Source organism: Gopherus flavomarginatus, chromosome 11 (assembly GCF_025201925.1).
Source record: "Gopherus flavomarginatus isolate rGopFla2 chromosome 11, rGopFla2.mat.asm, whole genome shotgun sequence".
NCBI lineage: Eukaryota > Metazoa > Chordata > Testudines > Testudinidae > Gopherus > Gopherus flavomarginatus.
The window spans coordinates 51,589,732-51,603,364 of NC_066627.1; the positions used below are offsets into that span (position 1 = coordinate 51,589,732).

The following is a 13,633-nucleotide window of genomic DNA, read 5'->3' on the forward strand; positions in this document are numbered from 1 at the left end:
TAGGTCCTTGTCTGCAGAACTGCTGCCTAGCCATTCAGTCCCTAGGCTGTAGCAGTGCCTGGGATTCTTCCGTCCTAAGTGCAGGACTCTGCACTTGTCCTTGTTGAACCTCATCAGGTTTCTTTTGGCCCAGTCCTCTAATTTGTCTAGGTCCCTCTGTATCCTATCCAGGGCTGGCTCCAGGCACCAGCTTATCAAGCAGGTGCTTGGGGCGGCAACTCCGGAGTGGGGCAGCACTTTCAGGGATTTGGCAGCAATTCGGAGGGTCCCTCACTCCCGCTCGGAGTGAAGGACCTCCCACTGAATTGCCGCAGATCACGATTGCGGCTTTTGGGGGTTTTTTTTGGCTGCTTGGGGTGGCAAAACCCCTGGAGCCGGCCCTGATCCTATCCCTACTCTCCAGCATATCTACCACTCCTCCCAGTTTAGTGTCATCTGCAAACTTGCTGAGAGCGCAATTCACACCATCCTCCAGATCATTAACGAAGATATTGAACAAAACCGGCCCCAGGACTGACCCCTGGAGAACTCTGCTTGATACCAGCTGCCAACTAGACATGGAGCCATTGATCACTACTCATTGAGCCCGACAACTAGCCAGCTTTCTATCCACCTTATAGTCCATTCGTCCAGCCCATGCTTCTCTAACTTGCTGGCAAGAATACTGTGGGAGACCATATCAAAAGCTTTGCTAAAGTCAAGGAATAACACATCCGCTGCTTTTCCCTCATCTGCAGACCCAGTTATGTCCTCATAGAAGGCAATTAGGTTAATCAGGCATGACTTGCCCTTAGTGAATCCATGCTGACTGTTCCTGATCACTTTCCTCTCCTCTGACTGCTCAGAATTGATTCCTTGAGGACCTGCTCCATGATTTTTCCAGGGACTGAGATGAGGCTGATTGGCCTGTAGTTCCCCGGATCCTCCTCCTTCCCTTTTTTAAAGATGGGCACCACATTAGCCTTTTTCCAGTCATCTGGGACCTCCCCATTCGCCATGAGTTTTCAAAGATAATGGCCAATGGCTCTGCAATCACATCTGCCAACTCCTTTAGCACCCTCAGATGCAGTGCATCCGGCCCCATGGACTTGTGCTCATCCAGCTTTTCTAAACAGTCTCCTGGTCACCTTCTCCCCATGCTGTGCTGCCCAGTGCAGCAGTCTGGGAGTTGACCTTGTTTATGAAGACAGAAGCAAAAAAAAAAGGATTGAGTACATTAGCTTTTTCCACATCCTCTGTCAGTAGGTAGCCTCCCTCATTCATTAAGGGGCCCCCACTTTCTTTGAGTTTCTTCTTGTTACTCTTAACATCTCTTGTATTGCAAGGAGTGACATTTACTCTTCCTTCCCCTGCAGAGATCTTCACCTGCCACCATCCATGGTGTGTTGCTGTTGGCAGAGAAGGAGACGGCTGCACACCTGGAGAAGTTACCTGGAATACAGGTGAGGACTGGAGCAGCGTCTTCTGCTGCTGCTCCCTAGCCTCATCTTTATACTATTTGTACCTTCTCCTGCTAGGGGGACAGAGTCTGTATTGACGGAGGGTTTCTTTCTTTTCTCCCTCGTCTCTGCAGTCAAGGGGATGGAGCTGGGCCGAGGTGCTCCCCCACCTCATCTCCACCTTGGCCTAGCTCACCGGGGCTCCATCTGTGCCGGCAGAAGTAGTGACTAGATGGATTCTGTCTGTCCTGATCACGTTGCTAGAGCTCAGGTTCTGCTATTCCCAGGACATTGTCAGTAGAGCCTGCCCATGTGCACAGTCCTCACCCTCGTTAAGAAATACCTGGATCCTGTCTCGCATGAGGAGCAGGAAGAGGTGCCCTTCTCTCTGTCTGTGGGGCCTTTATCTTATTATCTGTGTCCCAAGCAGGTAATTCTTGCAGTCCTCACATTGTCTGACGGCAGTAATGGACTGCAGCCACCCGGGGGAAGCCAAGGACTTTCTCAGTTACTTCCACATGCTGGACACGGGCATTAGGATAATAACTCACAACTTGAAAGAGTTTATTGTTCTTTTAAGGCTGCTCTGTTTAATTAATATAGTGTGAAATATTAATAAGTTCGATTACCCAGCTTGGCTGTCCTGGCAGGTTTACTGAAATGCCAGCGTTCTGCTGTGCATTCGAAAACCACAGAGCCCCAGGGAGCTCCACTTAGAGACAGTGACTTCTTCTGAGCCAGTGCTGGGTTCAGGCTCTTGGGAAGGAACCAGAACTGCTAAAATGCCAAGGGCAACAGCTTTTCTCTCCAGGCCTCATGCAAAGCCTGCTGAAGCCGCTTCAGTGGGCTTTGGGTCCAGTCCCCAGTGGGCAACACCCTAAGGTCTGTACTCAGCAGGGGTTTGCCTGAATAAAGACTGCATGTAAGAAACCGCAGCTGCACACAGACCCCAGGGTCTTGCATGGGAATGGAACCAGGACCTACCCAAACAAGTCCCTCTTCCTCTGAGCCAACAGAGGAACTGACTCATTTGCTGCCGATAACTAGCAGGCAGCTCTGCTTGCTATAGGGAGACACAGCTGCATGCATCTAGCCAGCACATTGCATGTGGGGTTCAGGATTTACAGCACAGCCAGGCAGGAGCGGACAGCCGGGAATCTCAACCAGCAGCTTCTCCTTCTGACTCTTCAAGCCCCGTTTTGGAGATTCAGGCGGCTGGGATCCTTTGGAGAAGGAGAGAGGGATTTTCATGCCCAAAGGCTGCAGGATCCCCTTGGGGAAGCTTTGCCAAACCAAACTCTTACCCACCACTCTCACTTGCCTCTGTAAGAGCTCACCACAGAATTTAAAGCCGTGTTCCTCCCTCCTGCAGGTGGAGCTGCTGACTTCCCTCAGAGCCCTGGGCCGCTATGTCGACAGCACCCAGCTGACCCCAGACTTGGATGGTACTTTCCCTTACAACCACGGCGAGTGGGTTCAATTCTTCCAGGTGTCTATTATCATGGCCTTTAGCTTTCCCCTTGTGTTTGCAGCAGCCCTTTCCCCTCAGCAAAGGACTTGCTTCTCAGGGGGCATAACACTCACAATGACGATCACTGGCAAATCCCTGGTACCTTGGTAATGCAGGAAAACAATGTACGAGAATGCACAGGCTGCTGGTACTGTAATAACAGCGTAACACCCGACTGTGGGGAGAGAGTGAATCTGGTTGCAGGTTATGCCAACTGGTTGCATCACAATAAGTACATCCCTGTTTCAATGCATCACAAAAATTGCGTGTGTGTGTGTATGGAGAGAGAGAGAGATGAGGGGGAGGATTCCCATGGGATGCCCTGAAGCAAGCAGCGGTTTTCACGTGTATTACGCACAAGTTCAAGAAATCAACAAGAAGGTCCAGAATTTTAGCTAAGTATCAATAGCTACCTCAGTTCTGCTTAGAAATATATTATCTACAATGTCTCCCTGCAGTTATCCTTCCCACCCTGCTTATTGGCTGCACTGCTATTCATCCATATTTCCACCTGCTTCTTTCCCTATCAGCCATTAAACTACTGTCCATCTGTTTATACATCCACACAATCTAAACCCTTTCCCCCTCTTTACTCTAAGCCTGTCTTGCCACCCCTCCGCCAGCCCTCCTGGCCTGGGACAGGCCAACTTGTGTTTCCTTCTCTGTAGAAGCTGCATCCCTTCGTGGCAGATCTCAAGCAGGCCTCCAAGCTACTGCGGAGCTCCATCCAGGAACTGGAGAAGGGCGATTTCCCAGAGGATATGCAGGTAACATGCTTCTGAGTTCCAGACAGGAGAGCCTGCACCCAGCTCTGACGCAGTGATCCCCCAAAACAACAGCACGTGCACTGTGCTGCCATCTCCTGATGCCTAGTGGCAATCCAGCCCTGGGCCATTCCTGCCCACCGGGAGAGCCAGAGGAACTCTCTAGGTGCCTTTGATCAAAAGCAGCAGTGAATCTCTCCCACAGCCTTTGCTTGCTATGTAATCAGTATTTAAGAGCAAAGAATCAATTATTATATTGCAAAACAATTTTTAAGCCAGCCTTGTGCTGTTCAGCTGGCGCAGCCCACAAGCTAAGTCAGGTCAGGCTGGGTCACTGCTTGGACAGGAGACCTGCAAGGAACTGCATGCAGCGGCCATAGTGAATCTGTGCTGGAGCGGGACACCTGGCTGGTAGGATGCACTGCTCTGCTGAAGATGCTGTTTATTGGCTAAGACTTAACACCAGCGCCCTGAGTACTTGTGGTCACTGTGGATTCCATGGGAAGGTCTGCAAGAGGAGGAGCGTGAACTCTAGTGCCCTGTCCAATTCCAGTCCATATCATTCCAAGCGGCCCACCTGAAGCCCCTGTGCAGGTCCCACTGGAACCAGACAGCTGCCATGTTGCACCTCAAAGGCGGCTGCAGTCAGTAGTGAATGAGGTGATCTCTGCGCAGATTTGTTACTGTCTCATGCTCAGAAAGCACATTGGGATCCTCTGACCAAGGGACCACAGAACCATGGGGTTAGAAGGAACCTCAAGGGTCATCTAGTCTAACCCCCTGCCATGGTGCAGGACTTGTGTCTAAACCTTCCAAGACAGATGGCTCCAGACTCCTTTCGAAACCCTCCAGTGAAGGAGCTTCCGCAACTGACCTAGACAGTCTGTGATTCAGATAGCTCCTCCAGGGCTCTTTGCAGGACAATGTGTGTTTTACGTGGCACGTGGCATTTAACTCCATTTTGTCCCAGGGTGACGGGCATGAGTGTGAGTGAGTGTGTGTAAGATAGAGTTCCCTTGGTGGAAATGTTGTTCTCCAGGTCGAAGGCCTTTTCCGACCTCAGGCTCTGTTCTCTCTTCCCTTTGCCCCTGACAGCCGACTTGGTGCTGTTGATTCGGAGGGTGATGGGGCAAAGGGCAATTGCAGTGACAACCGTGTGTGTCTCTGATCCTCGGGCAGGAGGCAGCCGAGTGCACGGGGAGATACAGAGAGCTGATGAAGGCCGTGCTCAGCAACGTGCAGCTAGTCAGCTTGCAGAGAGAGGGTGGGGCCACGCTGGCCAGGCTGAGGAAGGAGGCATCCCGGCTCCGTTTCTCACCGGATGTCAGGTACGGAGACTGGAGCCGTCCCTGCCCCAGAAGAGGGACACGGACCACGAGCTCTCACCCTACTGGCTTCAGGATGCTCGTGCCTTTGGCATTGCAGAGCCCCTGCTCCTCAGCCGTTCTCTGGGGACAATGCAGTCCATTACCCACCAGCACAGGCTTCTCGCCAGCCCTTCAAGGTGTTCCCACCGCCACCCGCTCCCCTAGGCCTAGCTCTGCCAGCTCCCCACCAAGCTGGAGGCCCAAGCTCCCGGGAGTGGTTCCACTGCCCCGCTCAGCCCAGGCCTGGAAGGCAGTCGGGCACCGTTGGCTTGAGCAGGGTGAGGATTTTCTCCCTGGACTGAGAACATGTGCCCGTGTCCCCTGCAGAGCTCCATTCCATGCAGCTTTAAACAGATGTCATCCAATGTCATTTCATTTTATTTTCCAGTGGGGCTGCTAGATGGCGCTGCTCCCCAATGCTATCACATTGCTTCCAGCCAGCCGCACACCACAAAACCTGCCAGTTTCCCTCTCCCTCAGCTCACTCCACTTGTCCCCCACTCCTTTGCCCGAGCTCCTCTGCCTCTGGCTGTGGCAGTGTCGGGGGGGGGGTGGAGGATATTTCCAAGGGGACAGAGAGCAGAGTTAGCAAGCGCCATCCCTCCCTCTGGTACCCAGCATCCAACTCCAACCTGCTCGCTGTAACTGGGAGATTGCTGGACATCTGCAATCACCTGACATTACACCTGCAGCTATTCAGGGCTCCACACATCTGGAGAGTAACCTGTACCTTTCCCCAGGGCCGGCCAGTCTGTGGGCACAAACTGGTCCCACACAGAGCGATACAATGAGGTTTTCTGGACAGGTACAAATCCAGAGTCCCCTGGTGTGTTAATAGAATTAGAAACATTAGCAGCTTGGCTCAGCTTGTGGCAAAGCATCACCTACAAATTAGAACCCTTGTGACCTCAGGTCTGGCTCCCACGCTGGGCTACAGTGCGGCGGAACGGGACTGTGGCTCTTCCACTCTGCACGTGCAATCCTTCGGTGCCACCGTGCCAATCGGCAGAGCAATCTTTGCACATGACCTTTCTCAGCGCCCAACAGTGTGCATCAAGGTCATAACTAGAACCCAGCTCCAGGGAGCACACGGGCATAGGCTAGGGTTCCCCTCTCCCCAGTTAAAGGATTGTGATGCTCAGAGGACTCCCTCTGTTGATTTCTTTACTAGGAATTGTGCCTGACCTGTAGCTCTGATTCTAGGAGGGATGGATGGTCTCCTCGCATACCAGAGGCTGATATGCTGTAGGTGAACAGAGATGGCCCAGATAGATTTGTCACCCTTTTTGTTCTTAAGGAACAGCATGGACTCAGCCATGGGCCTCTACAACCAAGTGGAAGAAGAAGTTCACACTTTGGTGACAAAATCCAACAGCTGCCTGGAGCGTCTGGAGTTCCTCCGAAAGATCCGGCAGTTTGAGGCAGAATTCGGCAAGGTGAGTGCTCTCCTCACGACATGCTGCCGGAAAGGTCAGATTGCACCTTGGATACCATGGCAACACTTGCTGAATCTCATTAATCAAATCCAGGACCCAGCCACTAAGTGACAGAGCAAAAGATTTCTTTGCTTCAGCTCAGAGTTGAGTGAAACAAATAAACTTCTCTGCCCACAGCCTGGGCTGCTGATACCAAGGGAACCTGGAGAACAACAAGATTTTCTTGAAGCCCAGATTTTAATTACTAGATTACTGGGAAAAAATTGTTCACAAACTCTGTGAAATCTGGATGACCCAAGGGAAGGAGGGGAAATTCCCAGGGACATGGCAGCTGTTAAATAACTGAGATCTCATGGAAACCCTATTTATTTCTTCTTACAGCTCACTTGCTGGATTGATGAAGGAGATTCTCGGCTCCATGAGCTGAGCACTGAGGAATGGAGCCTGGACAGCCCAGAGAGATCCTACCAGCAGTTCAAGGAATTCTTGATGCAGGCTACAGTATGTTTGAGGATGCTTTTCTATAACCTGTATCCTAGCTATAGCTATATTGCCTATGTCTGGAACATGGTCCTTGCTAGGGCTCTTTGCCAGATAGTCAGAATGAAATACGAAAACCCCAGAATTAGAGCTTCTCACATTGCATTGCAATTTCGTTACAAATGGCCCAGTATTGTTACAGAGCTGCAGAAAATACCATTTTTGACCATTTGAGCGATAATGGGCCCATCAACATTTAATTGTCAGGTCAAATTTTTGCAAGGAGGTTCCCAGTGTTGCACAGCGCTAGTCCCAAATGTGAGACAATCCTTATACTTCTGGACCACGTATGGGCTCCGACCCCTAACACTCCTGCCTCCTCATCCCTTCTCCCAGCCTCCAGCTCTGGAGGGCAGTCGTTCTGTTCCAAGGAAGGTCCAGTGCTGTATGGGGACACCCAGGATAGGGTTCTGTGGAGACAGGCTTCTGGTTAATTGACCCAAACAAGCAGCCCCATGCACTGCACCGAATTAAATGAGGTCTCAGTGTGGGGAGTGTAGAATGAGACCCTCCATTCTTATTTCCTCCCAAGACAGAATTATTCTCTTCTGCTTCCTTGCACCCAGAAATGGCTTGTGCCCAAACGAGAACATTCCTCTGACTTTGATGCTGGAATCTTCCAGCTGCCGAGCTCCTGGCCCTCAGCAAACGAGGCCCCCACAATAAAGACAGCAAAGCCTATTTAGGAATAGATCATTTTCCTTGTATCCTCCTTTAGGCTCACTACAACCATGGACTTGTGCTGTGTAAGGAAGCTGCTGAGTTCCAAGGCTCCATGTTCCCAGAGGCACAAGCCTTCCAGGCAGCCAGAGGTACCATGCAGGCCAAACTGAGGAGTTTCTACACAAACTTGGAGCGGCAGCAGGCTGAGCTGGAAACTCTGCTCAACCTCTGCAGGTTCTACGACAAGGTGACTGTGCTAAGCTAACTGCTCCATATTGTTACCCTGCAGCAAACTGGAACCAGACCAACATTGCTCCCAGCCTGATGGGAATCTGTAGGGCACAGTGTGAAATGTATGAGCAGAGAAGTAGTTTGAGACCCCCAGCACCGATTGCATAGCAAGGAAACGGAGCTCCCCCCCTCCCCGAGGATGTGCTTTCCTGACACTGGTAGAGACAAACCAGTGGAGAAGCTTAAGGTTGGTGATTATGATGGAATTTCTGTAGGACACCAGAAGGAAGTCGGTGTGGAGGGTCTGCAGCAGAACAGGGGATGAGAGAAGTTACAGAGGGATAAATAAGCAAGTGGGAAATGAGGTCTGGAGAGAGAGAGAAAAGTTCACTAGATGGAGAGCATGGGAAGGATGTTGCAGTTATAAGAGGTATAAGAGAAGGTTCTTGCACCAGCAGCAAGTGGGATTCTGGGGGAGGAGAGACAGCAAGTTCTAGATGAACGACAAGGAAAAACTACCAACTATTGCTCTGTTTTCTAGATAACATTGCTTAACCTTGACTGCAAACCTCACATGGCTCACGTGAAGCTTGGGGAGGGACAGCCAGCGAGTCGGGAGGCCCTACAATGCCTAGAGAAATCGTTACAGAAGCTATCAGTGGAGTTTTCAGCAGAGAGGTTCCAGGAGATGAAGGTACAAGCCTACACCATGCACAGCTGCAGAGGACTAGGAGTATGGAACAAGGCATGGCAGAAGTGTCAAGAAACCAGGCAGATCCTTGAGGAGATGCTGGAAAAATTCAAGGAGGCCCAAGGAGTTGAGCCAGACTGTAGTGGGGAGGAGGGTTCTTTCAGCTCAGCTGCCTCTAAATCAGGCCCCAGAGTCCAAGGTAAAGCTCCTCATGTTTGCAAATCAACTTCCAATCCTGCCCAAGCAACAGCAGAAAGCAAGACACAAGTTAAAGAATCAGGATGCAGAGCAAGGAGTGAAATAGAATTAAAACCACATCTGCCCACAGACTCTGCCCTAGGTGTAGATCCCAGGGACCCCAGGTGTTCTCAGCAAGACTCCTTGTACTGCAAGGATGTGCAGGAGGGCAGATGTATTTATCAATGCTTTATAACAGCTGAAGAGTTTCCCCTGAGTGCTGCATGTGGAGCTGATCTTGAACAGAGAGAAGCCCTGGCTCAGAATCCCAGCACAAAGGCTTTAGAAAGCGTCCATGGGGCACCCCCTCAGAAGCCTCCTCTGACTCTTCCTTCCCAAGCATCTTGCCCAGACCCCGGCCAGTTTCCTCGGGACAGTGTGAGTGAGTCCCTGGGTGATGGGCCTTGCTCAGCCCACAGCACATGTGGTCAGCAGCACAGGGGTAAGATGCCGGAAGCAGCCCAATACTTTCAGGTGTCCAGACATGGCAGCTTTTCTTCTGAAGATACAGAGTCACAGAACTTGGCCCAAGACCCTTCAACAACTAATCTCATTTTGCCCATGGAACTCGTAAGTCCTAGACTGCCCGGGCCGCTGGGAAAGCCCCTGGGGATCATATATCTGGAAAACCACCACACAAATAGCCATGAAAAAGCAGATGCTGAGTAAAACCAGCTCTTTTGAAACTGGGTTGGCTTTGTCTTTCCAGTCCTGGCAACTTTGGCAACGGAGTGGATTTGTTGTCTAGTGGTTATAGCACAGGACTTGGCATCAGACCTACTGGGCTCTGCTCCTTACCCTGCCATTGACTCATTGCTTGCCATTAGGCAGGTTACTTAACTCCCCTGTGCCTCACTTATCCCCATTTTGCAGATGGGTAGAACAGTACTTACCTACCTCCCGGGAAGCTGTGAGGCTGTTAATTAACAATCTCGAAGTGCTTTGTGGTCCTCCTGTGAAAGGCCTGCAGCTGGGTAAGTGCAGGGTACTGGTCGAGTTAACAATAACGTCACATTCACATTCAGTCACTGCAGGAGAAAAACCTAGGGCAAATGGAGACAGCTTGGTCACTTCTCTTCTAGCAACACCCGTTTTCCCTGAGGCACACCAGTCATCCCCTGAGCCCCCGCAGGAGCACCGTGCAGCTCACTATGGGATGTTCCTCACTGCTGAACCTTCCCCCATCCAGAGCCGCCAGGCCTCAGAGCGTAAATTGTTACCACAACAGAGCGTCGTCCCAACTCCCCTGCCTGCCCCGTGGAATTTCCCTCCTGCCCACGTTTTTACTGTCTCCTTTCCCTCCTGGTCTATGGGGCTGCTGCAGCTTGGGTTGGGATATTTTGTCCCTGTTACACAAGGCTAATTTTATTACCTATAATAAACCCAAAATGCAGAGCTCTCAGTGTAGAGCAGTGCAGAGGAAACTACATTCCAGCCTGCAGTCAGACAGCCCCCAGAGTCTGTTCCAGCTGCGAACAGAAATCCTTCTCGGGTGCTTCTGCTGCGGCAGGAGGAGCCAGAGGAATAAATTCAAGGTGAGCACCAAATCCACTCCTGATTCATCTTCTCTTAGCAGCTGTGCTCACTATCCTCTCAGTGAGCCAAAAAAGAAATGTCGGATTCTACTCCTCTGAGGCTGTACCCATAATCCATCCCCAGCGCACAGGCATTTATTCTCCTTAATCTAAGGGTGGACATTCAGATGGGCTCCTGGATAGACTTTCAAGCACGCAGGGCATAACTTGCATGCACTATTACAGAGACTGAACATGCAAGTGACAGTTGTTAGCAGTTTGTACACACTGTTACCCAGTTTTCATGTGTCATCACAGGAATCTCATGTCTGAGTGGTAAAAATCCAGCCCCGTGTGTCTGCCTGGGAAGATGTGATGGAGTAGGGACTGTCTGTGTGGGGAGTGGGAGAGCAGGGGAGGACTTTAGGGGATGGACGATGCCAGGGCCTGTAACCTGAGCTAGGTAAGGGAGGGGAAAGGTCAACACCTTTGCCCGGGAAGGGGACAAAGGAAGGGAGTGGCAGGAGGGAAGCAGTTTGAGTTTGGGCTTGGGGCTGTGTGGGCGGAATTCAGGGTATCCTAGCTAGGAACCAAGCACCCTGAAAGCCCAGAAGGACTCGGTGGAGGGGTCCTGATTGTGCCTGCAAGCCCTGCTGTAACCTGTGTTCCTGTTGTCCAATAAACCTTCTGTTTTACTGGCTGGCTGAGAGTCACTGTGGGTCCCAGGACGAGGGGTGCAGGGCCGGACTCCCCCACACTCCGTGACAGAAGGATTTTGGTGAAGTCTTGAGTGATTTTCTTTTTAGCAAAACATTCAAATCCAGGCTCGTTTCTCATACTGCGCTGCCTCCTCCTCCTTTTTCCCGTCCCCTCATCAGTTCAGAAGGGTGCGTTGTGTTTGGTTCCATCCTTTCCCCCACAGCCAGCTGGCAATGGAATGAGAGGACCTGCTTCCAGGCCTGGGGGGTCAGGTCACTGTCCTTCCTGGATTGTAAGGTGAGGAGGGACCAGTCTGGTTACTAGTCTGAGCTCCCTGCATCAACGTAGGGAGTTCAAGCCCCGAAGGGACTGTGAGATAATCTGGTCTGACCCAGATCACAGCCCTCAAATTTCTGTCCATTGTCCCTGTAGTGAAACAACTCGCTTATGTCTGGCAGAAGCATCCAGCCACGGGCTCTCAGGCTGCTTTTCTCCTCTGAGAGCCTTTCGGACACAGGATTGACATGCTGTACAAAGTCACCTCTCAGCCTTCCTTCCAATAAGCAAAGCAGATTGAGCTCAGTCACTGGCTCATTTTCAGCATTTTGTCTAGCTCTTGTGCCTCTTTTCTGCACCTTGTCCAAAATTGGACCTCAGAGCTGACACGGGATCCAGTATCGGTCTCACCAGTGCCCTTTACAGAGGTAAATCACCTCCCTGCTCCGACTCACTACTCCCCTGTTTAGATCTCCAAAGATCACTTTAGCCCCGTCTGCCCCAGCATCACACGGGGAGCTCCTGGTGAGCTGCTGGTGCACCGCGACCACTAGATCCTTTTCAGAGTCCCTGCTTTCCAGTCTGAAGGGATGCTCTGCATTCCTGTCCTGAGACATGTAACTGTGCACTTGTCTGTATGAAAACACATTCTATTAAAATGGACCCAGCAGACCAAGTAACCACGACTGCTCTGTCTGACTGCCCCGTCCTCATCATTTTTACTACTCAGCGAATCTTTGTGTCATCTGCAAATTTTATCGGCAGTGATTTTATATTTACTTCCAGGTAACTGATGAAAATGTCAAACAACGTTGAGACCAGCACTGGTCCCTGTGGAACCCCATGAGAAACACCCCCATTTGATGGTGATTCCCCATTGACAACTAGATGAGTCCGTTTGCCAGTTCACAAGCCATTTAATGGGTGATTTATTGATACGGTGTAGCACTAATTTTTAATCTGAATGTCATGCAGTACTAAGTCAAATGCCTTACAAAAGTCCAAGTCTGTGACATCCAGGCAGTTATCCACTTGTAACCTCATCAAAGATAAAATCAAGTTTGTTGAACAAGACTTATTTTCTGTAACACTTGTTGTCTGGCATTAATTAGATTCCTTTAATTCTTTATTAATTAAATCCTATATCAGATTTTCTATTATTTTGCCCAGGACTGATGTCAAGCTAACTGGCCAGTCATCCTGCTTGCCTTGTTGAATGTTGGCACAAAATTAGCCCTCTTCCAGTCCTCTGGAATTTCCCTGATATTCCAGGTTTTACTAAAAATGAACATCAGAGAGAGAGAGAGATTCTCTGTCACCTCTTTTCAGACTCTTGTGTGCAAGTTGTCCAGGCTGCTGATATACAAATGTTTATCCCTAGTACATGTTGTTTAACATACTCCTTGGTTACTAATAGATTGGAAAGTACTCCATTCATCATGTGATACAAACATATCATCCTGCGTCTTTCCAAATACAGAACAGAAATATTTATCAAACATTTCTACCTTTTCTGCATTAACTGTTTTACCATTTCCTTCTAGTAATTGGCCTATATCATTGCTAGGATTTCTTTTGTTCCTAATTCACTTTAAAAAACTCCTTAGTATTGTCTTTACCCCTCCCAGACATAGATTTTTCTGTAATATCTTTAGCTTCCTTTATCAATTTTCTATACTTCACAACTTCTGATTTATATCATGAGCTATACATTTCTCTCTCTCTCTCACACACACATACACACACATACACACACACACACACACACACTTATTATATGTGGCTTTTTCATTTTCTAATTGCTGCTTTCACTACTCCACTGGACCAGAAGGGCTTTTAGCCAAATTTTTACTTCCTTGAGGTAGAGTCCTGGCTTTTGGGCCTCCTAATAGACTCTGCTTAAAGAACTCACTATTTTCATTTGCATTTTTCTGTGTAAAATTTTCCTCCCAATCAATTTTTTTCATAGTTTTCCTCAGCTTGGGACACTGACCACTGTGAAGCACCAAACCTTTTTATTACTGGCTGAGACTGCCCTCTGTTTTCCCGGATTGAATGCAATCAGGTCATGATCACTAGTCCCTAGGCAACCACCAACTTGCAGTCTAGTGATTAAATGTTCTCGGCACAGCTTTCCGACGCAAAAACATGGAGGAGGCCACATAAGGGCCTTTCCGAAGCCATTAGATTCAAGATGCAGCCAATGACTTCCAACTCCATGTGCTAAACCCCCAATACCAGCTGAAGGCTTGTGCTGCACAGAGGT

At 49.9% G+C, this 13,633-nt stretch overlaps 1 protein-coding gene across 4 annotated transcripts in view; it reads left to right on the top strand.

The window, feature by feature from the left end:
- Nucleotides 1-11,009, top strand: part of KIAA1755 (KIAA1755 ortholog) — a 32,793-nt gene extending 21,784 nt beyond the window's left edge. For 2 of the 4 annotated variants that reach the window (XM_050917694.1, XM_050917693.1), the window contains exons 7-14: nt 1,356-1,442; nt 2,812-2,928; nt 3,618-3,716; nt 4,893-5,041; nt 6,378-6,516; nt 6,898-7,017; nt 7,775-7,966; nt 8,492-11,009. In XM_050917694.1, the coding sequence (XP_050773651.1) occupies nt 1,356-1,442; nt 2,812-2,928; nt 3,618-3,716; nt 4,893-5,041; nt 6,378-6,516; nt 6,898-7,017; nt 7,775-7,966; nt 8,492-9,547 (1,959 nt within the window). In that variant the 3' untranslated portion in view covers nt 9,548-11,009. The remainder of the gene's footprint in view (nt 1-1,355; nt 1,443-2,811; nt 2,929-3,617; nt 3,717-4,892; nt 5,042-6,377; nt 6,517-6,897; nt 7,018-7,774; nt 7,967-8,491) is intronic. The other 2 variants (XM_050917696.1, XM_050917695.1) reach the window with 2 other exon arrangements.
- The last annotated feature ends 2,624 nt before the right edge of the window (nt 11,010-13,633 follow it).